Source organism: Papio anubis, chromosome 12 (genome assembly GCF_008728515.1).
Source record: "Papio anubis isolate 15944 chromosome 12, Panubis1.0, whole genome shotgun sequence".
Classification (NCBI taxonomy): Eukaryota; Metazoa; Chordata; class Mammalia; order Primates; family Cercopithecidae; genus Papio; species Papio anubis.
This window is the reverse complement of record NC_044987.1, coordinates 5,827,319-5,849,508: the sequence shown is the minus strand read 5'-3', so window position 1 is coordinate 5,849,508 and position 22,190 is coordinate 5,827,319. Positions and strand designations below refer to the sequence as shown.

Genomic DNA, 22,190 nt, shown 5'->3' with positions numbered 1-22,190 from the left:
CATCCCACCAGGCAAGTTACCCCTCTTATGTGATTGAAGGCACATAAGGGGTTGATTTTAGTCTACAGGATTGGGGTTAAATGGTGGGTCCCTTCTAGGCATGGAATTACCACAGGGGAAAAGGAGTGGACACTTGTTGAATCTCTGTCATGTACCAGCAACTGCGGTAGGGGCTTGGCAGAAATTATTTCATTCAATCTCACAGCGACCCCATGAAGTAGGTCTAGTTTTCTCTATTTGACAAGGAAGGGAACTGAAGTTTAGAGAATTTAAAGAACTCATATGAGGCTGAACTGAGGTAGAAACGCAGCTCTTTTTGAGACAGGGTCTTGCTCTGTTGCCCAGGCTGGAGTGCAGTGGTACAATCATAGCTCACTGCAGCCTCTTACCTCCCCAGCTCACAGGATCCTCCCGCCTCAGCCTCCTGAGTAGCTGGGACCACAGGCAAGTACCCCACTCCAGGCTAGTATATTGATTGTGGAGATGAGGTCTCACTAGGTTACCCAGGCTGGCCTTGAACTCCTGGCCTCAAGCAATTCTCCTGCCTCAGCCTCCCAAAGTGCTGGGATTACAGGCCTGAGCCACCGCGCCCAGCCGGAACCCAGGTCTTAACCCGATGTCTCCACCCCAAGTTCCCTGAAGATCTGGCCCAGAAGATGAGTAAATCCTGATGTCTAAGGCAGGAGAGAAAAGGAAGGAAGGCCTGGGGGAAAGGCTGGCCCTCCCTCCTCACCTCCCTTCCCTGTGTGCCCTCTCCTGGCTCGCCCTCCCTTCTGCATCTGTCAGGGCATCTGTAGTGGGAGCCGCCTGTGCTGGGCACTGGGGTACGGCCTTCACAAGACCCAGGAAAGTGGGGGAGCTGGGCAGGAAATTAAAAGGAGCCAAATAAACAGAGTAATTATAGATTGTGATAAGGACTTAGAAAGAAACAGTAACTAGAAGTGACCTTGAAAAGTACCCGTAAGTAGGCACTGGTGCTGCAGACGGCGCTGGCAGCAACGCGCAGGGGAGACAGAAGGCGCGGCAGGGCCCACACTCGCCTCCGCCGGGCCTCCTGCTTACCAGCAGCAGCGCCCCCTGGCACCTGCTGAGGGCGCTGCGCAGGGAGGTCGGCATTGATTTCAGAGGAGCGCCCGGAAGGACACCTGCCTGGCCCCAGACGCGGCAAGAGTCAGGCCTCAGATTCTCATCTGTCAGATGACAATGATGCTATCTACTTCCCAGGGCCATCGTACAGGTTAAATGATGCAATGCTTGGGAGAATCCGGATGGAGGAGCCACACTATAGAAACATGACTTGGATTTATGGCAAGAGAGACTTCAGTGAGACATGAAGATGGGTTGACTGAGAGGCCAGCAGGACACTGTGGCAGGTATCCAGTGAAGAATTCCATCCTGACAATGTGAAAGAGAGGCAATGACTGTCTCACATAAGTGCGTGACACTGCACAGGTTTCACTGTGTGAAATGCATACAGGAGTTCTTGTAGAAATGAATTGATTTTTTTTTTAAGAAGTGACCTAAGGGAAGGAAGATGTGACTTAAGGAACTCAGGAAGTCTCTGTGCTGTCACTAAGTCAAGGATTCCAGAAGATTCTCTCTGAAGAACAGTCACCAACTGGATTATTGAAAATTAGCCTACTGCCACTTCACAGGTGGGCCTTGTAACCCACATCAGCTGGACCAAGGGGCCTGGAGACGCAATAGCCTGGAAACAGGGTGACTCCAAGGGGCAGGCAGGATGCAAGCACAGAGGAAACAAGAAAATGCTGAAGGAAGCTGCTCAGAAAAGTAGAAGCCAGGTGGCTCTGAAACCCAGGTGTGACCACAAAGGAAGTGCCCTGAAGGCCAGAGACCCAGCTCCACTTAGCAGCTATGTGACAGGTGCATGTCCAGCCCCTTTCCTGGTGCGGGAATTTCCCTATCTTGGAGATGAAGATCATGTTGCCGGGGCCTGCCTGTAATACTTCAGAAAACACAAAAACACTCTATGCACCATGTAGAGGATTATTTTTATGAACCCCAGGGCAGGGAGCATCAACAGCTCAGAGGCAGCACTGGCATCTCCCTCAAGTGTCCTGCCTTCTCTCCATCCCCAGGCACACGCAGGGCCCACAAATGGCCCAGCATCTGCTCTCCAGTCACTGGTGAAATATGGGTGGCATTCACTGTGTCTGCATTTGGAAATTAGCCCGCCTGTGGTCTGGTTGTTGGCGTCCCTGGGGCTCCCTAACCCACATGGCTAAGCAGGCAAAGACAGAAACTCTGGTGTCGCCAGCTTCTGCTCACGGCGCTTTCCTGTGGTGGGGTGCTGACTGAGCGACTGACGCAAGGTTGCAGCATTCACTCACAGCTGAGACCCAGCATCGGGGGCCCTAGTGGGGCTGGGGTCAATGGGGATGGTACCATGGAGGAGCATGAGCTGGGACATTTAGAACAGGAAGAGAAACATGCCGAGTGAGGAGGCAAGATGGGAGCAACAGGGCTAGCAGGTATCGCTGCGACCTCAGACAGAAAGGAAGCTGCAAGGGAGCTTGTACCCAGTGATCACAGGCTCATTGATGGGATAGACCCAGGCAAGCTGAAGAAAGGCAGAATCAGAGTGATAGCCAGAGGTGACCGTCATCAGAAACATACCCCTGCTCTGGGAGCCGCTGGAGAGCAGGAGAACTGGGGCTCGCCTCCCTGGTGCAAGCCCAGGAATGAGGGCCTTGTGATAAGATTTCCAAAAACGCCAGCCCCGTGCCCTGCCTGTCAGTAAGCGGCCACCAGAACCCCTCCCAGAAAGAGAGATGCGGGCTCTGTGTCTGTAGAAGTTTGTGTCCATTTCCCGCTGACATGGATTCCTGCCTCTCCACACCCCTAAAGCCCAAGCTTCTTCCTGATCTCCAACCCACATCCTAACGGGTGAGGCTGAAGTCTCGTTTCCTCTGGCCTTCAGTGAGGAGGAGAAAACCAGCCTCTTCATAGATGAGAAAGCAGTTTCAACCCCCAGCTCTCGGCTGTGCTTCTCCGGTGGCTGCCTATTCCCAGCTTCAGGTCTCAGTGGATGTGGTCAGTCGCGTGGGAAGGGATTTGCCTGCTGCGCGCTGGGTGCCTGGGTCGCGCCACTCACCTTGCTGCAGTGCCATCCTCCCGCTCTCTCCCCACCCCTTTCCCCACTGCTACAAGATACTTAAGGGGCATCTTTGTAGAAATCCAAATCTGTAAACACCACAGGCTGGGAAACGCCCAGCCAAAGGAGCAGGTGTGTCAGTAAGAAGGTGAAGAAAATCCGAGTGCGGCACGGGCTTTTCTCCACTCCCTGGCAGCCTCTGTCCCCAGCAGACGTCATCCTGTCTCTTCAGTGGTCAGCACTGCCCAGCCTGGGCGTGAATTCTCATGCACAATGGATTCAGGCAGGACTAGGAGTGAAGGGCCCCATGCTGGAAAAGACTCTCAGACCTGGTCCTGGGGCACGCTCTGGGGGTCTCCTGACTCCCCTTCTCCACTTCCTCTGAGGGGATGGAGTATTGGGAGAGGAAGCAGCCCTCTCTCCTACCACTCCCCATATCCCCCAGGGCTGCCCTTGAAGCAGACTGGGTTGGGGAGCCTGGTCAGTAGGTTAAAACGTGCTCATGCTGTGCCAGTCCGCTGATGTGTCACGAAGCCACTCTTGTACCTGTCATCCCTACTCATCCTCTCATGGGGACCGGAGCTTCTGCAGCACAGGGACTGTGTCATCACACTTCACTAAGTCCAGCACAGCAGGGGCATCCCAGAGGTCTTCTAAAGTGACCTTAGCCCATGCCTATGGCTTATCTCTGAACCCGATTCAAGCTCCCCATACTCTGTGCATAATTCATCAGCCGTCCAACACTTCCCTTAACAGCATCCAAATACCCTGATCCCCAAAATGGTCACATGCACCTTCCAGCATGAGACCAGGATTACCCTTATCTCTCTGAACATCTCATCGCTGCTCTCGGACTCCAAGGGGCCGCACATTTCACGGAGTCTTCTCTTGTGAAAAGACCCGCAACAGTTATTCACAGTTGCTGAGTTCTCCTGAGCTCCTCAAGGACAAATGGTAGATCTGGTTAAAACCAGAAAGCTCCTGAGAATGTAATCAAGGGCAACGAACCATGAGACTTCCCCTAGAGGCAGTCGCCTGAGAGAGCTTGGGCTGTTTTAACTCTGCAAAGACAGTATTAACCTGTTGCTTTCAACTGTGTTGGGTCGCACATTTAAATCTGCTCCCTGGGGATATGGTGACACACTGGGAGACCCCAATAAATACAATTCCTGAATCCCAGCCAAGAAACATTGGTGTGTGTGCAAGTGGAGGAGAGGGAGGGGCAGGAACATTGGAAATTCTAAATAAATGGAAAATTCTGGCTTGTACTTCACGGAGCATTCAAAAAGAATCTTCTCTTAGAAGCCTGGGTGGGTCACATGCATCTAACCAGAATGCAGTTTACAAAGCATGGTAACGGCAGAACACAGCACAGGGCAGATACATGCATGCAGAGATGGACTCTGTTGCATACTGGGAAACCCATTTTGAAAAATAACAACAGGCGCCGGGCGCGGTGGCTCAAGCCTGTAATCCCAGCACTTTGGGAGGCCGAGACGGGCGGATCACGAGGTCAGGAGATCAAGACCATCCTGGCTAACATGGTGAAACCCCGTCTCTACTAAAATACAAAAAAAAAAACTAGCCGGGCGAGGTGGCGGGCGCCTGTAGTCCCAGCTACTCGGGAGGCTGAGGCAGGAGAATGGCGTAAACCTGGGAGGCAGAGCTTGCAGTGAGCTGAGATCCGGCCACTGCACTCCAGCCTGGGCGACAGAGCGAGACTCCGCCTCAAAAAAAAAAAAAATAAATAAATAAATAAAAAATAACAACAGGCTTCTTCTGAGAGAAGAAATTATTTATCCAAAACAGTGCTGGGAAAATTCAGATTTACATTTCTCCTAGGGCCTTTGAGTTGTGTATTCCTGCAATGAGTGAGCTGGATTTGATGAGGCTTTACAATGATTGTTCAAAATTAGTGTTTCAATGCTCTGGTTTCTAATGGGATGCTTTTGGGTTGGGTTTTATATTTGACAGATAAGGACCTTAATAACAGTTTTTGAGAAGCAATTCCTTAGGGCAGAACATCTTTGGATCCTCAATAGTTTTGAAGCGACCTGTTCTCTGCACTATTTTTGGTTTCTTTCTGTTATTTTTCTAAAAAGAATCCGGGAGTTTCATGTGTAAGGGCATCGTTCTTTTTTCTGTTTGCTCACAGATTCTGACAAGGCAGTGGCAAGAAAGGCTGACACTTTGCACATCCTTCACAATCTTCTAAAAGGATGGCTTAAAATCATCCTGCCTGAAACAGGGCAAAATTGTTACTTTTCTTTTCTTTCTTTTTTTTTTTTTTTTTTTTTTTTTTAAAGTCTCACTCTATCACCCAGGCTGGAGTACAGTGGCACGATCTCGGTTCACTGCCACTTCCACCTCCCGGGTCCAAGCGATTCTTATGCCTCAGCCTCCTAAGTAGCTGGGACTACAGGTGTGCACCACCAGGCCTGGCTAATTTTCATATTTTTAGTAGAAATGAGGTTTTTCCATGTTGGCCAGGCTGGTCTTGAACTCTTGACCTCACATGAGCCTCAGCCACCCAAAGTGCTGGGATTACAGGTGTAAGGCACTGCACCAGGCCTATTGTTGACTTTTCTAGGGGTCTATCTTTTATATGTCTCTACACTAATTTTTTTCTTCAGCATTTTTTTTGTAGATGTTTGTTTTTGCTCTGTTTTCTTTTTCCAATTTCTGCATACCCTGCTTGTTCATGATGATTTCTGAACCACATAATCAAGCCAACCACTTTTTGCTATTTCACAGCAGTACTAATACTATTCCTGAACCATATATATTTCAGGAGACAGAGCAGATTGAGAAGGCCCGGGCCCTTTTCTGTATTCTTTTGGCTTGAGCCTAGGTCATCACAGTCTTGAATGTGGGAGGGTGAATGGAAGGAAAAGGCTCTGTGCCATTCAAAGTGTGCTCTTTTTGTGGCCTTTGGGAGTCTCTGGCTCCTGTTTCAGAGCTCCACTTCATCCTCGCCTGTCCCCATCACTCTCTGCAGCCGATCGGCCACCAGACCTTGTGCCTTCTGCCTCTTGGTAATCTCCTCCCTGATTACCCGGCCGTGGTCTTACCCTACTCCAGTCCACCTTGCACTTTGCAGGCAAAGCAACCCTTCCACATCGTAAACAAGATCTTACCCTGGTTCTCACCACCTTCTAGACACTGCCCAAGTTCCTCAGCATCACGTACTAGGTCCTTCATCATGGCACCCTGCAGCTTCCCTCACCCCTCCCCTGGTCACCCACCCTCAGCCACACCAGCCTGGTATTCCCTGTGTAAGCCATGCTCTGTCTCATGCTTGCATATTTTTGTAAATGCCATTTCCTTGTTCTAGAATGTTCTTCTCCCTGCCTCCAGTAGGCCCCTTCCTGCTCACCCAGGGCATTTAGGATCATGCTTCCATGAGGTCTTCTGTAGGAAAAGTATGATGTACTTTCCTGTGCAGGCAGTGATAATACCATGAGCTATGTTTTTGTGTCGCAGTCCCCACTCGTCATGGTATCTCTCCCACTAGTGTGTGACAGTTTGTTTCCATGCATATATCCCCTAGCCCAAGTGCCTGCCCTCCAGAGCAGTGTTTCCCAAGCCATTCAGTGGTTTCCCAGGACCCAGCACCCCAAACACAGTGAGTTCTCATTACAAGCTTGTTGAAAGGCAAATGAAGAACAAAACCTGTATGTATAATAATAATAGTCATGAGAAAGACAAGAATGAAGAGAAGACAATAGTCACCATTGGCATCTTAAATTGTGGAGCCAAGGGGAGGAACATTTGGGTCACCCTCAGGATCAAACTGCCAGGCCAGAAGCAATTCCACTGAGAGAGCACCAGGAAGCCTTCAATGCATGGAAACCCTGGGGCAAGTAAAAGGCAAAGCATGTGAGTCGCAGCTGAATCCCTGGATAATCACTGAGCTGTGACAAGGTCCAGGGTAGACTTGTAACCTAGCACAGAAAAACACATTACTGAGGAAAGAAAAAGAATGTGCATGGGGAATTTCAAGTCTTAGCTCTTCACAGCAAAGCATGCTTGGCAATTACAAGCTTCTTATATTTAAAAAAAAAAAAAATCAGGCAAACCAAAAGTCACTAACAGCATTAAAGATCAAGACCCACTCACAAGGAATTCACATACTCTGCTTCTTTGCAAGTGCAGTCTTGTACCTACAATGACTTGGTGCACCACCTTACACAGAAGAAATCCACCTTCATGACTTGAGTATATATATATTAAAAAAAAAAAAAAGCTTTTCTAATGGCCCATACATTCCCAGATATCCCTACCCCATCATGCTCTTAGAAGCTGAAGCTGACTTAGTGAGAATCCATTTACACTAAACAATGTAGAGTAAGACAACACAAGCCAAGCCCACGACTGAAGGGAGCCCACAAAGAATGCGCAGCTCGTCCAATGTAACCAAAGATTCAACCAAAGATTCTAATTGCCCTCCAGCCCCAGGGCCAAGGAAAGGCCCAGGGAAGGCAGCGTGCAGCTCGCAGCTAATAATATAGGTACAACCAGCAGATCAAAAGCATCCAGTGAGGGACTCTGCCAAGTTTCTGTCCATAACGGATCCTTTGCACAATCATGATGTTTTGCTCCATTTTGTAAGCCCAGCTAAAAGGAGAAAAATCCAATCATTTTTCCTAAAGGTTGCTGGTTGAGAAAGACCAACTCCTTTTAAGTGTCTATGCACCAAATCTGTAAGATATAGATATTGAGAGAAGGGGCTCCATACCTGTTCAGAGCAGAGATAAACAGTTGGCATTCACTGGTATACAGCAATTGTCACAACAGTCATTAGGGAGCTGAACAAATGTTGAGAAATCCAAATGTATTCATTCAGAATGGTGCAAAATTCCTATGAAGTCCTACGTCAGGAAAGGAAAGAAAGACATTTGGGCGAAGGTAATCAAAATGTCTTGCTAACTCTTGCCTTTTCCTGATAGATGTTTTCCATAGTAGACCCCACTAGCACCTTGATCCTCTACCTTAAAGATGGAAAAGGCCTGGCAGAGGTTGTGTTACTAGGCAAGGTCTTGCTACAATTGAAAGGATGCCACCGGAGATGAAAACCCTACGTACATCTCTGCCGCCAAAAGAAGACTTCGAATCCAGGCATGATGCAACCAAAGATTCTTACTGCCCTCCAGCCGCAGGGCTGCAGAGTGGCCCAGGGAAGGCAAGATGTAGCTCACAGCTAATAAATCCAAACGTAACCAGCACATCAAAAGCATCCAGTGAGTGAGTTAAAACCGTGCTTCTATCTATCCCCCCAGAAGTGGACAGACAAGTCTGCCTAGATTTGAGGTGGGGAAAAGAAGTCTAAATTTTCACAAGAATTAACTTCTTTTTCCTACAAAGAGACAATGAGGTGTTTCTCCTCTTACCTCATGGATTGCTGGAGTAAATGTAGAAACAAAAACTCATTTTCTTGGTCTTGAAGAAAGCAGACAGATTCTCGATGTGAGCAAGTCCTTGCACATTTGATGCAAGAGTTTGGATGTGCTGGGTGAGGGTACCTGAGGCCCTGTTGATTTTATGAGTCTGTGGGCCAGCTCAGACTGGCTACCAACTCATCTGTATGCAACAGCTCTCAAAGAACATAGTTTACTTTATAACCAGATCCAACAAGAGTAGGCGTGCCAGTTAAGTGGGTGAGATACCAAAGGTGTTGAGCTCCCGAGGCTAACTAAGAAGGATTTGTTTATGGAACCCTGGCTTCGAACCAGAAGGCTGGAATGCTTATGTTGATGGTGTCTAAGTCAGAGGCATGAGTTTGAACACATGTGCACCTGGGGCTGGATGTTACAGGGCAGGGAAGTAGGGGTCCCCAAGGAGCCCCTCACCAGTGTCTCCTGTACTGTGAATCATTCAGTGGCCCTAGAACAGCAGTCCCCAAACTTTTTGGCACCAGGGACAAGTTTCATGGGAGACATTTTTTCCATGGACCAGGGAGGTGGTGGGGGAGGATGATTTCAAGATGATTCAAGCACATGGCATTTATCGTGAACTTTATTTCTACTGTGTTTATTTATAATAATTACTTTATTTCTATTACATTCTATTATATTCCTTATTTCATTATATATTATATTCTATATTATATTCTAATATATAATGAAATAATATTCTATTCTATTATATAATATTCTATTCTATTCTATAATATTATAGAATGAAATAATGAATATAGAATGAAATAATGAAATATTCTACTCTATTATAGAATGAAATAATATTCTATTCTATTCTACAAAATAATATTCTGTTACATTCCTTATTTCATAATATATTATAATATGTTATATATTATATTCTAATATATTATATATTATACATGATATATTATATAAATATATATATATATAGTTATATATTATATAACATATATATTATACATGATATATTATATAAATACATATACATGATATATTATATATATTATATATTATACATAATATTATATAAATATATTATATATTATACATAATATATTATATATAAATATATTATATATTATATACATAATATATTATATATAAATATATTATATATATTATATAACTATTTCTACTGCTATTTATATACAATAATTATTTCGTATTACATTCTATTATATTCTTATTTCATTATATATATATTTGAAAAGTATTATAAATTAATATATAATGAAATAATATTCTATTCTATTATATATAATATTCTATTCTATTATATATTATATAATATATTAAATATTATATATTTAAGATATATAATTAAATATATTATATAATATATATTATATATGTTATATATTATATATTATATATTTTATATCTTATATATTAGAATATAATATTGTATATTATATATTTAATATATTATATATAATTATATAATATATATTATATTCTAATAGATAATGGAATAATTATACAACATCACCATAATGTAGAGTCAGTGGGAGCCCTGAGCTTGTTTTCTTGCAACTAGACAGTCCCATTGGGGGTGATGGGAGATAGTGACAGATCATCAGGCGTTAGATTCTCACAAGGAGCGCACAACCTAGATCCTCAAACGTGCAGTTCACAAAAGGGTTCACGACCCTGTGCGACTGTAATGCCATTGCTGATCTGACGGGAAGCAGAGCTCAAGCGGTAATGTGAGTGATGGGGAGGGTCATAAATACAAATGAAGCTTTGCTCACCTACCGCTCACTTCCTGCTGTGCAGCCCAGTTCCTAACAGGCCACAGACCAGGTGTGGGGACTCCTGCCCTAGAAGGTCAGGCTGACCTGACTTTCCCTTGACCATTCACAGCCAGCCTGGTCCCGGGCAATGCAGAGCTTCACAGCACAGACTTTGCACTACACTGGTGGGGCTAAGACCGTGGTCTACCAGCTGCAAGTTACCAGGCTCCCTCTGACGTTCCTTACCTGGGCATCTCCCCCAACAAAATCCTGGCACTTTTAATCCCCTCTTGGCATCTGCTTCTCAGAGGCCCTGGACTGGCGCATGAGGCTATTCAGATGGGATGTGAACTGTCAGAGAGCTTGGCAGGAGGCCCTTTGGAGTCCCACAGAACAACTCAGGAAACGGGGGCTTCCCCGACCCAGTGTCCAGTGTGGAGGCCCAGGGGGCAGGCATTGTGAGCCTCCCCACCGGTGTGGGCTGAAAACATGACTTTGACTCTCATAATCCAGCAGACTGCTGTGGAAATACAAACACATACACAGAAACATGTGCCTGCCCCAGGTAAGCATCCATCCTCACAGAATAAACCCCAAACAGGGAAAAGAAGTGTTTTTCAACTACCTCATTCATTTGCAAGGCAGGTACCTTTTGCACAAAGGAGCCAGAATGTCTCATTATTATGCAGACTAGGGAGTTATCTTACCTTCATCCCCTACTCCTTGCCCCCTACCTTCAAAACTGGGCCCTTTTGGACCTGCTGGGAATGAGAAAGAGGCCTGTTGCTAAGCAACGGGGAAGGCAGGGGATGCATTCTACCTGTTCCACAAATCCTAGTCTTAAAGCACAAGCGATAGCATTTGCCCTGATGGAATCCTACACCTTCCAGTACCCCAGCGGGATGCGCTCTCAGTCCTTCCTCCTAACCACTGTCTTCACGGAGAAATTCCACTCCTGCTCTGGCCCCTGGTAACCGCTTCACTACCTCTGTAGCCACCAGACAGCCTGAGTCCTCCACGGTGGGACGGCGTGTGACAATGAGGAGACAAGCCAGCTCCTCTTCCCCTGACTCTGTCCAGCCCCTCTGTGCTGTGTAGCCTCACTGGGTTCCCAACACTGATGAGTTTATGCATCCAGCATTTACTCCTCAGACTGGACCTGGAGCCTCCCGCCTCCGGACCTGAGCAAAGACCAGAGTCAACAGATGGTTTTCTTTCCTTTTCTCTTAAAGAAGTTTGGAACATTTGAAATACATTATCCTATTCATGACTAATATTCCAACAGGAGTCATTCAGATAAACAAAAGGCCTTTGCAGGCGCCTGTCTGATTTAGAGGAAGGTAGCACATTCCCATTCACACAACAGAGGGGCCGGGCGCCTCTGAAAGAAGACCTGATGGGTGGGGCTAGAAACAGGAACACTGGTTGAAAGTGCCTTTAGGAAACAGACTCCCCAGCCTAGGGTTTGAGGTTGACTGTGGAGAAACCCAGGAAGGGTATGGATTTGGGTTCTGCATTACTTAGGGTAGGGGGAAGGCATATCCTGGAGACTGAGGGGGTTGTGTGAAAATCTGCGTACAGGATGACTGACCCATGACTCCCTTCCTCTACTCAGCGCACAGGTGCCTCATCCCAGCCGCGAAGGACTCTTTAGGGAAATTCAATGGGCTGAGAGGAAAGACCTCCCAGTACTGATGCGTGGGTGTTCCTCCGCCTGGCAGGACCGAGTGCAGCCCTCTCCCTCACAGCTTCCAATGAGCTGACTAGGGGCACTTTCTTAAATGACAGGCAGCCAAGTGTCACCAGACATTTGAGGAAAGGCTTTCACATGAAAAAGAAAGGTCAAGGCAAACACAGAAAGGAAACGAGTAAGTAGAGGCATAGCAGGGGGCAAGATAATTTTCTAAAACCCTCAACTACCTTCAGAGAGAAAAGATGACATTATAGATGTCAAACAAGAAGCTAGAAAAAAAGACTCCAAGAACAAGAAAGAGCACTTGGAAATTTAAATATTAGAGCAGATAAAATGATCTGAAAACAAAGCTAGGAAAATCTCCCAATATTCTTTGTTAAGGGACAATAATAGGGGAGAAAAGATAAGAAAAGGATAGAATCCGTGCAGGAGAGTCAGCATTCACAGGATGATAGGAGGTGGCAGCCGTGAGAACGTACCTGGCCAACTGGCAGCTGCAGCTGCTGAGGCCCTCCACAGCCTCTGCTCCACGCACACACTCTGGGAGCTGGTCCTGGTCACTGAGTGAGGCAGAGCACCAAGGCAGGCCAGTTCTTGGAAGAGGTAGGCTCTCTGATGGGGCTTCAGCTCCACGACAGCTGTCCCCTACGAGATGCACCCTCCAATCCTCCTCCCTCTCTCCTTTGCAGGGTTCAGATTTGCTACCCCAGCCCCCAGCCTCTCTTAGATTCCTCCCCACACTCTCTCACCACCATCTTCCTTAACAAAATCCTCTCATGTTTCATCCTGTCCTGGCATCTCCTTCCTGGAGGACCCAGACTAGTACTACAAGTTCCAGAAAGAAAGAACTGAAAAAATAAAAGGGAGAAATTATGGAGGAATTGTATATATTATTTTAGTTTCTCAAAATGAAGGCCACAAGATTCCAAATTAAAAGAGCCCACTAAGAACTCTGAACAAAAAATGTCAACCACATCAAGGCAATCTCATAAAACTTCGAAACGCTGGAGATAAAGCAAGAGAAATATATTGCACATCAATGATTATGAATAATTGTTCACCAAAAGGGTACTTGAATCCCCAACAGCCACACAGGATGCTACAAAAAACAGTGGAGCATTTTCAAATTGAAATGTTGAGGGAAAATAATTCTATGCCTAGACGAACCCTCAATTAAATGTGCAGGTGGAATAAAGACTATTTCAGACATACAAGGTTCAAATTACCTCTTCCAGACCATTTCCTAGGAGATGACTAGAATATGCATCCACTAAAGAAAGGGAAGAACCCCAGAAAGTGGGACAGGAAATCCCAGACACATGGGCTCCCGCACAGGCAAGAAGCAAAGGGGCTTGCCTGGGTGATGGTGAAGGGCCACCCTGCAGGACATCTGCCCAGCTGACCCCGAGAATATCCAGCAAGGAGAGGTGGCCACCTCTCAGGAAAATGGGACAGACTGAATTGCCCATATGTGTTAAGAGGGTGTTTATGGTTCTGAAAGAGATTTTCAGGATGAATCAGGGATAGACATATAGAGAACTATGTAAACACGAAAAGGAGAACATTGTTAACTCCACTAAATGCAAGCAATTTTAAAGGAGAGAAAATGTACTTATAATACCCTAACTTGGTTCAGCTGTGAACGATATTAGAGTTATCGGAATGCAACATTGAGTATTGATCTAATAAAATGTCTGATCTAGCTATATGGGAGTGTGGAGAGGAATATAGAGGGGATAATGTGAACAAGAGCCTTTTTAAAGGTTATATGTAGATTACTTTAACAACAGTAAAATTTAAAGGCACAGTCCCTTTTTATCTTTGAATAATTTACAATGAAATGAGGCAAGACGAAGCAAACGCCCTGATGGTGGGTCTCTATGCTGTGCACTGATCATAGGTCTCTATGTCGTTCAGAAGGAGCATCTGATTTGCCCTGAACCACAGTCACTCACCTGAACCACAGCTCCTGGAGCCCTGGGAGTGGATGCCATCCCCCCACACCCCAATACACCCCAAGTAAGAATGGCGCAGTAACTAATGCTGATTGACTCGGAGGTATCGTCTCCCAGCATCCACTTTTGGGTGGGGGGAAAGGAATGAATCCTCTGGGTACAGTTTTTTGACATTTCCCCTATTTTCTCCCGCAAGCCCCTTTAAAGATTTGGCTGAGGACAGACACTTTTTTCAGAAACGCAACTCCAAGACTAATGCTCGTATTTGGACAGTGTGGTTGTGATTTTTTTCTGGTGGATAGTATTTCCTCTCCTTGACTCCAGCTCCAAGGGAGGGGTGATCTTGTTTAGTGATGTGGAAAACATGCTTGGCAGCCATGAGAGTCAGACAGGAGGAGCCAAGCAGTGTCCACTGGCGAGTCTCATTGATATATGACTTCATCACCACAGTCTCACGCGTTTTGCAAAACTAGCTCACTGACATGTGTTCAAACACAATGAGACTGAGTTGCATCTTTGCTTCATGTAGCCACAAACCTACAAGCTGTTTCCCATCCATACATAAGGAATCCCAGGTCACTGCTCTCTGCAGATGCTGACCTGTGAGTGCCCTTCTTTGATTGAGGAAAGGCAGCCATGCAGATGACACCACCAGCAGCAAGGCACATCACCTTACAGGCCCTCCTAAATGGAACAGGACAGAGGGACTCTGCTGGAATAGGCTCTTCTACCTTTGAGGCCTGATTTTCTTGTCCGGTGAAAGAGTGATGGTAAAATCCAAATGTGTTTGCGACAGAGGAGAACTGGATAATCCACTGAGATGACAAGAAGGAAAGAGCACTGCTATACACTCTCACAAGGGAAAGGTTTTGAGAAAGTCATATGCAAGAATAAAAATGCTTTCCCTCCGAAACCTGGCCTGCCACTGCAGATGAAAGCATCTCACTTAGTGAGAAATTCCAGGTTGAAGGCCTTTCTTTGAAAAAGAAATCTAACTGAATGAAGGGAAAATCTGGATGATTCCAATTAATTCATCCAAAGCTTTTTGAGGGCCTTGCTAAATAAAAGGCAGCAGGCTAGGCACTTTAGGAGTTGCAACAATGATAAAACATGGCCCTTGCCCTTTAAGAGTTGAATCTCTTATAGAAGGGAGGACAGTCACAAACATCATAAGGCATAAACGCATAGGAAGGGTTACGAATATACAGAAGTTCCGTCCAGCTGGGGAAATTGGAGAGGCTTCACAGAAATGGTGCTGTTGGACTGGACACTATAGAAAGATTAAAATTACAACAGGTGGTCATGGAAGGTGGGGAGGAGAGGAAGGAGAAGCAGCTTGGAGGCCAGAGAGTAAAGGGGGGACTAGTCAAGAGGAAAAAGCCCGGCTTAAAAGAAGACGTGCTGGTGGACAAGGCAGAAGGGTAGGTGGGAACAAGGTGGCAGGATCTGCTGTGCTGGGCAGGGTGACCTTTCATCCTTCCTTAACTGTGGAGACCCCTCCACGCAAGCACTGTGTGGCCTCCTTCTGGGGCAGGGACAGGCTCTTGGCATGCAGGAGCCGGGGTGAGGGTGGCGGGGGCTTTCTGTAGGAGGATGCTCACCACTTCTCTTTGTTTCTTATTGTCTATCTCGAGGAGCTTTGTCATGTTTTACCCAGAATTTCATATTTATAAATATTGTTTCATATTTTGACATCCCTAGTAGGTTTTTGACAGATACAAAATTTTTCCTTCTCTGGGATATTGTGCGGACACATCCCATAGCCCAAATCTCACACCCAAAGACACACAGCAGGTTATTCACGGAGCCCCGACGCTCACACCAGTCTGAAAGGGCATTCCACAAGGAAGAGAAGGAGCCGGGAGCCCTCAGGCTTGGCCTCATTTTGCTGTCTGCCAGGCTTTCTGGAAAAAGACGAGGTCCCTCTGCGGTGCCCTGAGGCCTGCCTGCCTCTCAGAAATGCTCTGGGGACTAAATAGATTCTAGTCAGTTTCCCTGAAGCAAGCGCTTCATCAATGCTAAGCGGCACGGTATTTTTCCATCTCCCCACCGGTAGAGATGAACAGGGCGCCGGCGCCGCAGGCTGTTCCCTTTAGGTAGACCGCGTGGAGCGCCCGCAAATGGACTTGATAGCGCTCTCCTGGGAACGGAAGCTTCCCGGACTGTGCACTTTTAACCCTGCAGGTTCTCAGCTGTCTGCCGTCAGAAGGAAAGCATTCACACTGCAGCTCCCGGAAGACTGCAGCCAGGACGCTTGGGTTTCCACCACCGACTCCTCTGCTGAGGGCCTGCTCCACGTTCCGGAGGGGCTGCTACAGGTTTCGGAGGGAAAGCATTTTTATCTCTTGCATGTGGCTTTCTCAAAACCTTTTCCTTGTGAGAACGTAGAGCAATGTTCTTTCCTTCTTGTCTTCTCAGTGGATTATCCAGTTCCCCTCTGTTGCAAAGACATTTGTATTGAGCTAGAAGTGACTTTTGTTTGGTTTACAAGTGCTAAAGAACCCTTATGTTGGGAGGCTGAGGCAGGAGAATCACTTGCAACTGGGAGGCGGAGGGTGTAGTGACCGAGATTGTGCCACTGCACTCCAGCTTGGGGAACAAGGAAACACGCGTGTGCATAGGCGTGTACCGTAGCTTTCCTCCCAGGAAGCACAGGAACGAGACTCAGCGGTGAGCCCCGTAGGTGAAGACAATCCGCCTGCTCACTCTGCAGTTCACAGACCCTTTGATGTTACTCTATTGTCCGGATCTCTTTTGCCTGTGAGGGAGGCGGAGAAGTATTTAGAGATGAGGAAGCAGAGGTTTAGCAAGAGGTGCTCCCGGAGGGCCTTGAACACCCTTCCTAAAGGGGTCCTGGTGTCGATGGTGAGACAAGGGGTCAAGGCTGCGCTCAGCCACTAACGCTGGGAACCTAACTGCTCAGTATTTTCCATAGCTCGGTTCCACACCAGCAATCTGAAAAGCTTTGGACCGCCACTCCCCGAGCAGCTGCTTCCTGGAATGCAAAGAAAGGTTCATAGATTCACAAACTCCCTGCACTGGAAGGGAATGTAGAAGTCACCTCTGGGCTGGGGGCAGTGGCTCACGCCTGTAATCCAGCACTTTGGGAGGCGGAGGCGAGCAGATCACGAGGTCGGGAGATTGAGACCATTCTGGCTAACATGGTGAAACCCCGTCTCTACCAAAAATACAAAAAATTAGCTGGGCCTAGTGGCGGAAGCCTGTAGTCCCAGCTACTCTGGAGGCTGAGGCGGGCGAATGGTGTGAACCCGGGGGTCGGAGCTTGCAGTGAGCCGAGATCCAGTCAGTGCACTCCAGCCTGAGTGACAGAGTGAGACTCCATCTCAAAAGAAAAAGCCACCTCTGGCCTGTCCATATTTCCTGTGCTTTTTGCCTCAACAACATCCACCCAAACACTCCAGCCTGCCAAGAACCTTCTTCACACGTACCCCTCGGGGCTGGCCCTCTGGAGGTGTGCTCCCACCAGCCCAAGTGAAATAGGACCATCACCCCCTTCATGCTAGACATCTTGCTCCTATTAATGCCCCTTAGAACTCATAGAGTGATTTTTATTGAGCTAGAAGTGACTTTTGTTTGGTTTACAAGTGCTAAAGAACCCATATGTTGGGAGGCTGAGGCAGGAGAATCACTTGAACCCAGGAAGTGGAGGTTGCAGTGACCGAGATTGGGCCATTGCACTCCAGCCTGGGCAACAAGGCAACGAGAGTGAAACTCCATCTAAAAAAAAAAAAAAGAAAGAAAGAACCCATATGTTCCCCAGCCTGCACCTTCATGGCTAGTTGGCAGTTGACTTGCCCAAGAGAACGTGGATGACAGACAGAGAACCAGCGCTCAGATCCCAGACTCCACCTCCACTGTGCTATGGAAGCATAAATACTAAGCAGATCACAAAGACAAAATACTCTCTCTCAGTCTTTGAACATTCAGGAATTGGGACAAGGAACTTCGCAAACCTCAGGGAAGACCTACAATGTCTGCTCCCCAGTGTCTGGGCTTGATGGTGAAATCACAAGGGCAGTTTGGAGAGCGTCTCCTCTCCCCCCGTCCCCACTCCTTTCACATTTCTCTCCTTTTTCACACATTAGCTAACAAAAAAAACAAACAAACAAACAAAAAAAACCTGATAATGTCTACGAAAAAAATGTGGGCAACTTACTAGAAGTTTAAAGAGTAAATATATACAAATAAATCTCTGGGAAAGGCTGGCGTGGCGTGTGTGTAGGTCGTCTGAGCACTGGGGCAGAGATGGCTGTCTGGTAGGCTGGAGTGATGAATACAAATAGGCCAGGAAGATGGGCCAAGAGCCTCACGGTGGCTTCACCACAGAAATTCGACTTTTCATTCTGAGGATCTGGCCTCACTGCTTTCCTGACCTCTGTAACCAGCAAGCAGAGGGAGACAGCAGCCTCCCAAAGCCTTCTCCATGAAGGCTTCCAACCCCCAAGTCAGCGGTCACGCCCTCCTCCCCTAACTCTTGCACTCTGGCAGGACTTTGTTGCTACTTCTCAAGTTGCTTTTATCCGTGATCATGGCTTTCTCCTTTACTGGCTTGAAGTCCTAGGAGGAGGGTAGGTACCTCCTCCGAGTCATTGTTGTATGTTCCCAAAGATCCTCACGCTCCAGAGCTCCCAAGAGTGATACCTGTCCAAAGGATGAATGAAGGATGACTGAAATTGTGTCTTCCCTTTTCTTTGTCTCACCCAACCTGCTAGTCTGGGATGCCTGTTCCCCTGCAAAGTGTCACCACCCTGACCCAAGAAAGTCTTTTCCAAGAGGTGCCCGCTGGGGTCTCACACGTACTCAAGATCAAGGCATGAGTTGCTCAAGGTGTCAGATCCACAGAGCCCACTGCGCCTTCCATGGTGGTGCCAGGACACGCAGGAGGCCTGTACTGTGCTGTCTCTGGCGGAGTGAGCAGGGGAAGTACTTTTCATTCTGTTTCTGGAGAGACACCAAGACCCACATCTGCAGTGGGTTGGGCTGAGGACAAAGCTGAGTGGCCCCTATACTGTGTGCATAACCCACCCCTCCACCTCCTCTCTGAAGACCCAGGGTATTACCAGGTTATGATGGTCTGGCTAATGGTCTTCACTGGGGGCTACAATCCCTCCAGCAGCCAGTAGATCCTGGGAGGACCACCCACCACCCCCTCAGTCATTGCCAGACCTGTCAGATTCCCACAGAGCAGGCGGTTCAAGCTGGGACCTCTGATCAGAGAAGCAACAGATGGTGACAGTCCTGCTTCTCACATTCCTCTGTGGAGAGAGGAGATCTGGGCTGGGGGGTTGGCAGGGAGTGAGGCCAGAGAACCATGCTGGGGCCCTTTGGCAAGCTAAAAGCAGGGGCTCAAGAGGGATCCCGAGCTCTACATTATGGTCAGCACTGGCCTGTGTCTTTCTATGGTTCCATACTTCAGCATTTCACTTTCTTCCAGATCCTCAGTTGCCTCACACGTGTCCTTATAACGTCTGAAGTCAAAACAAGTAGGGTCACACGTTCCCAGCTGGTCAGCCCGTGTGCTCACTGAATGCTGGGGGGAAGTGGGCAGGGGCAGGCAGGTAGCAAATTCCCCTTGCACAGATACTCGGCACGCACCTTCGCCCAGGCTCTGGAAGTGGGCAGCTTCCGCAAAGACAAAGCAGTGCAGTGACCTTGAAGTCAACGCCCTTCAGCCACATTAGATGATGTGACCTGCCCCACTCCTTACCATGCTGCTCAAAGATCCACCCACAGCTGGTGCCATGGGACCGTCTTTTTGGCATGCCCAGGGCCCATGGGACCAACTGCAAACCCCAGACCTCTCCAGAATATCCTAGAACTTCCAAAGAGTGGGTCTCACTGGCCTTTTGGCCAGGGTCCCTGCACTCTTGCTGAGCCTGCAGTGCCTGGGGGACTATTTCATGAGGATTCCATTCAGGGGAAGGAAACGTGCTTTAGAATAAGGGCCCCACACTTCAGGGTGACAGCCTCAGGGAGCTTGGGTAGTAGGAAAAACACTGAATTTGGATCGGCAAATCTGGGCTTGAGGTCCGCCTTTGCCGTGTCTCAGCAGCCTGACCTTGAGTGGTTACATAACCTCTCTGCATATTCGCTTTCTCATTGGAAAAAAGGACAAATTCTACTTGCCATATACAATGTTGTGTGACTGTGCCCTGTAGCTGCTAAATACTATATAAAATATCATTGCTTGCTATTACTATTATGTGTAGTACTAAAATCAAATATAGCCAGGGATGAGGAAGTTCCAGTGTCAGTTCTAAGTCCTCCACCAATGCTCAGCGGAGGCCACGCTGAGCCTTCCCCGGCTGTAACGTGCAGATAGAGACAGCTGTCTCCAGGGACCCTGGGGCCCGCAGGGGCTGTGGAAATGGAGGTGCTGGGTGTCTGGGATGCTCTTTGGAGATCAGACCACACAGAAGGCCTGGCCTAGGCTTGGCTACTAGGATGCGGGGCTGTACCTGCCTGCAGGCAAGAGAATCCCAGCAGGGACTCTGCTCTGTAAAGGGTTCTTGGCCTTGCTTAGGGGGCAGTCACCATAGCGACCTTCACTGTCTGTGTGGCCCTTCCCACAGCACTCTGGTGAATGATCTTATGAGATCATGTCTGCGTGAGAAGGCAGCTGCAGAGGAGGGCGGAGACTGTCCCTGGCCTCCTGGCTCTTGGTCAGGTTAATAATCTTCTCCGGTAAACTCCTTTAAAAAAATACAAAACTGTGTTTAATCCTACAAAAAAACCTAAGTGTTTGTTGTGCTGCTCTCCCTGGCTTTCAGGGGAGGACTGCAGCCTCCTCTGAACTACAGTCTCACACAGGGCAGGGCTCCAGTCTGGGGAAGGTGGTGCTGCTGGGTAAAAGAGATGAGGCCGGTCTGGTGAGGTCCACAGCCACGAGGATCAGGCGCGGTCAGGGGCCTGGGGGCACCAGAAGGAGGAGGGTTGAATGGAGTGGGAGGGTGGGGGCAGGGAGGGGGATTGGGGACAGCAGCTCCCCCACCAAAACCTCTGCTCAACTGAGTGGTCATGTACCCCGGCCCCCAGAGTGGGTCTTCCCTGGCCGCAGAGGGAAAGTCCAGGGCCCAAGCTCTTGGCCTGCCCTGGTGCCTTGGAGCAGAAGTGACATGGGGCACTTTCATGTCCAATTCCTATTCCCCATTGCCCACCTGTGCTGCCCATGCCCACCTGTGCTGCCCATGCCCACCTGTGCCGCCCATGCCTACCTGTGCTGCCCATGCCCGCCTGTGCCGCCCACACCCCAGTCCTGCCTTGTCCTGCCTGGCTCAGTAAGCAGAAGCTATGAGCGCCCATCCCCATGCCCTGCAAATCCTAACAGAGGAGGAAGACCCCATCCTGGCTACTCCCCCACCCCCACAGCTTTGGGACTTAGCTTCTTGTTTTCAAAAGGGCACTGGGGCTAAGGACTGCCAGGTTCTCCGGGGAAAATGATTCTCTGGAAACAACTGTCCAATGCATGTTTCCTGATGCTACTGTGAAGTGAAGTAGGTGGTCTTTCTCTGTGACCCTCTAGAGCTCATCAGTCCCCTCATGCAATTCTTCAATTCCCCCAGCAGGTGTGTCCACCAAGAGACAGATGTGGGATGACCCACTTGGAGCCTGCATCTAGTGAGAGACAGTGTCCCCTGACGCAGTAAGATCTGTCTTTGCCAGAGTGTCAGGGGACGGCTTGATCAGCTGGAGGCAGGTGGGGGAGTCTGACCCCATCTAGAAAAAGTCCAATTTCTTTGTGTCTTCCCCCAACCTGACCCGATGCACCTGAAGGAAAAAAGGCCTCAGCAGAGCTGTGAATCAGGCACTTTCCAGGAAGGGTAAGCCTCATTCAGCAGGCTCCTGCATTCCAGTCCAGTGAACATGCCCTTCCTTCTTGTTCAAGAGCCACGAACAATGGCCATAAGGCATCGACAATTCATGTCCTTGCTGGATTCCAGACTCACCCAGCCATGCTTCAATCAAGATCTGGCTTCCTGTCCAGCCCCCTGTAGGGAGAGATTTGCTGATCGTGCCATCTTGTGTATTCTAGCCCCCGGCACAGTCACGCACAGCTAATGAACAAATTCACATTCTCATCTGGACGTCAGGAGGCTGAACTTCAGTCGGTGGAGATGGGTGTTCCGGGAGATGGTCGTGCTGGAAATTAGGTGTCTGAACTTGCAAGAGCACCTTGGCAAATGGTCTAAGCTACGTCACCTTCTGGGGTCTCTTGGAAGACAGATGACCTTC

The 22,190-nt window shown here is 48.1% G+C and overlaps 1 protein-coding gene across 7 annotated transcripts in view; it reads right to left on the bottom strand.

Moving 5' to 3' along the window:
* The window catches only part of KCNJ1 (potassium inwardly rectifying channel subfamily J member 1), a 68,402-nt gene that overhangs the window by 21,232 nt on the left and 24,980 nt on the right, over positions 1–22,190 (bottom strand). The window contains exons 1-2 of one of the 7 annotated variants that reach the window (XM_003910949.5): positions 8,506–9,093; positions 7,854–7,986 (exon numbers count right to left, since the gene is read on the bottom strand). The exons of 1 other annotated variant lie outside the window; for it this stretch is intronic. In XM_003910949.5, coding sequence (XP_003910998.1) covers positions 7,854–7,883 — 30 coding nt within the window. In that variant the 5' untranslated portion in view covers positions 7,884–7,986; positions 8,506–9,093. Of the gene's footprint in view, positions 1–3,933; positions 4,558–7,853; positions 7,987–8,505; positions 9,095–10,996; positions 12,250–22,190 lie in introns of those variants that run through there. 5 more of the 7 variants (XM_009187660.4, XM_031652802.1, XM_009187661.4 and 2 more) reach the window with 5 other exon arrangements.